Genomic DNA, 1,460 nt, shown 5'->3' on the forward strand with positions numbered 1-1,460 from the left:
CTTTAGCGTGCCTTCGCTTGGATGGAGGGGAATCAACTTCACCGCTGGAGGACGCAAGATCCTGAAAGATTGCTCTGGAATCATTCATCCGGGAGAGTTCACAGCCGTCATGGGCCCGTCGGGCTCGGGTAAAACTACTCTGATGAACATCCTAAGTGGAAGACAGAACCCTTCGGGTGGCGGTCTGAAGGTCGACGGCACGGTGACTTTGGATGGGCGAATAACGGCGCCGTCGAAGTTCCGTGACAGCGTCGCGTATGTGATGCAAGAAGATGCATTGGTATCGACGAGCACCCCTCGAGAGGTACTCGAATTCGCTGCTACACTCAAGTTGGACAAAAGCAGACATGAGGTGAGGATATATAGATGGTCTCAAGAAACGGTCTGATTGACTTTGCCCCGTGTTCAGGTCAAAACTATTGTCAACGATATGCTGGAGTATCTCCGTCTGAGTACTTGTCAGAATACGATGGTGGGCAATCAACTAACTCGAGGAATATCAGGCGGTGAGCGCAAGAGGACTTCTATTGGGATGGAGCTCATAACACAACCAAGTATGTTATTCTTGGACGAGCCTTTGACCGGGTTGGACTCCTATGCGGCGGTGACGACCTCGAGGGTTCTCAAAGGATTGGCTGAACACGGTGTAACGGTCCTTATGACAGTTCATCAACCTTCAAGCGAAGTCTTCGAGCTTTTCGACAGGGTCATGCTCATCAACGAGGGCGAGATAGTGTACCATGGCCCGAGGACCTCTCTCGAAGACTACTTCGTGAGTCATGCGGACTTGCGCTGTCCACCTCATTACAATCTCGGTGACTTCGCTCTTTACAAGCTCCAGACGCAGCCACCTGAAGTCATAAGCCGTCTAGTCGACGCATACAAGGCTGGGATGGTCGATGCTGATGCGAAGTGCGTTACTGGAGATGGTATGAAGAATGGAGTCGTCAAAGCCACCATGAACACACCGTATCGTGCCGGCCTTCACAAGCAGTTCCATATGCTGGCAGCACGCGAGTTCAGAGCAGTTGTAAGGGACCCAGACGTTTTCATCGTACGCTATATCGTCGTGATGTGCACTAACCTCCTGTCGGCATCCATCTTTCATGACTCCGGTAGACCAGGATCAGAGCTGTTCTGGCTGACTAACATGCGACTCTTTCAGCCCTATTTCTCTGCTGTAGTGATCATGTGTCTGACGCAACTGTTCGGACCAGCTCAAACAGCGATAATCCGTTACCCTGAGCAACGCATGGTCTTCTTGAGAGAGTACACCAGCGGCATGTATTCAGCGATCCCCTATGTCATATCGAAGAGTATGATTGAACTACCGTTAGCACTCTTCGAGTGCTTTCTCCAGATTGTAGTCTTCTACTGGATCGTACTCTTCAAGGCAACTTCATGTTCTGGTTGTTGCTCTCTGGCTACTTCATCTGGTATCCTCGTCCCTTGCGCAGCTA

The 1,460-nt window shown here is 50.9% G+C and overlaps 1 protein-coding gene across 1 annotated transcript; it reads left to right on the top strand.

Annotated features, from left to right (window-relative positions):
- Positions 1-109: 109 nt before the first annotated feature.
- On the top strand, positions 110-1,363 carry Pmar_PMAR025200 (ATP-binding cassette transporter, putative; the record flags this gene model as incomplete). The annotated part of the gene is made up of 2 exons (XM_002782815.1): positions 110-352; positions 410-1,363. Coding segments are annotated over 2 exons (1,197 nt in total), but the record flags the coding sequence as incomplete, so codon positions are not given.
- Between the last annotated feature and the right edge of the window lie 97 nt (positions 1,364-1,460).

This window comes from Perkinsus marinus, assembly GCF_000006405.1.
Source record: "Perkinsus marinus ATCC 50983 genomic scaffold scf_1104296938152, whole genome shotgun sequence".
NCBI classification, from domain to species: Eukaryota; Perkinsozoa; order Perkinsida; family Perkinsidae; genus Perkinsus; species Perkinsus marinus.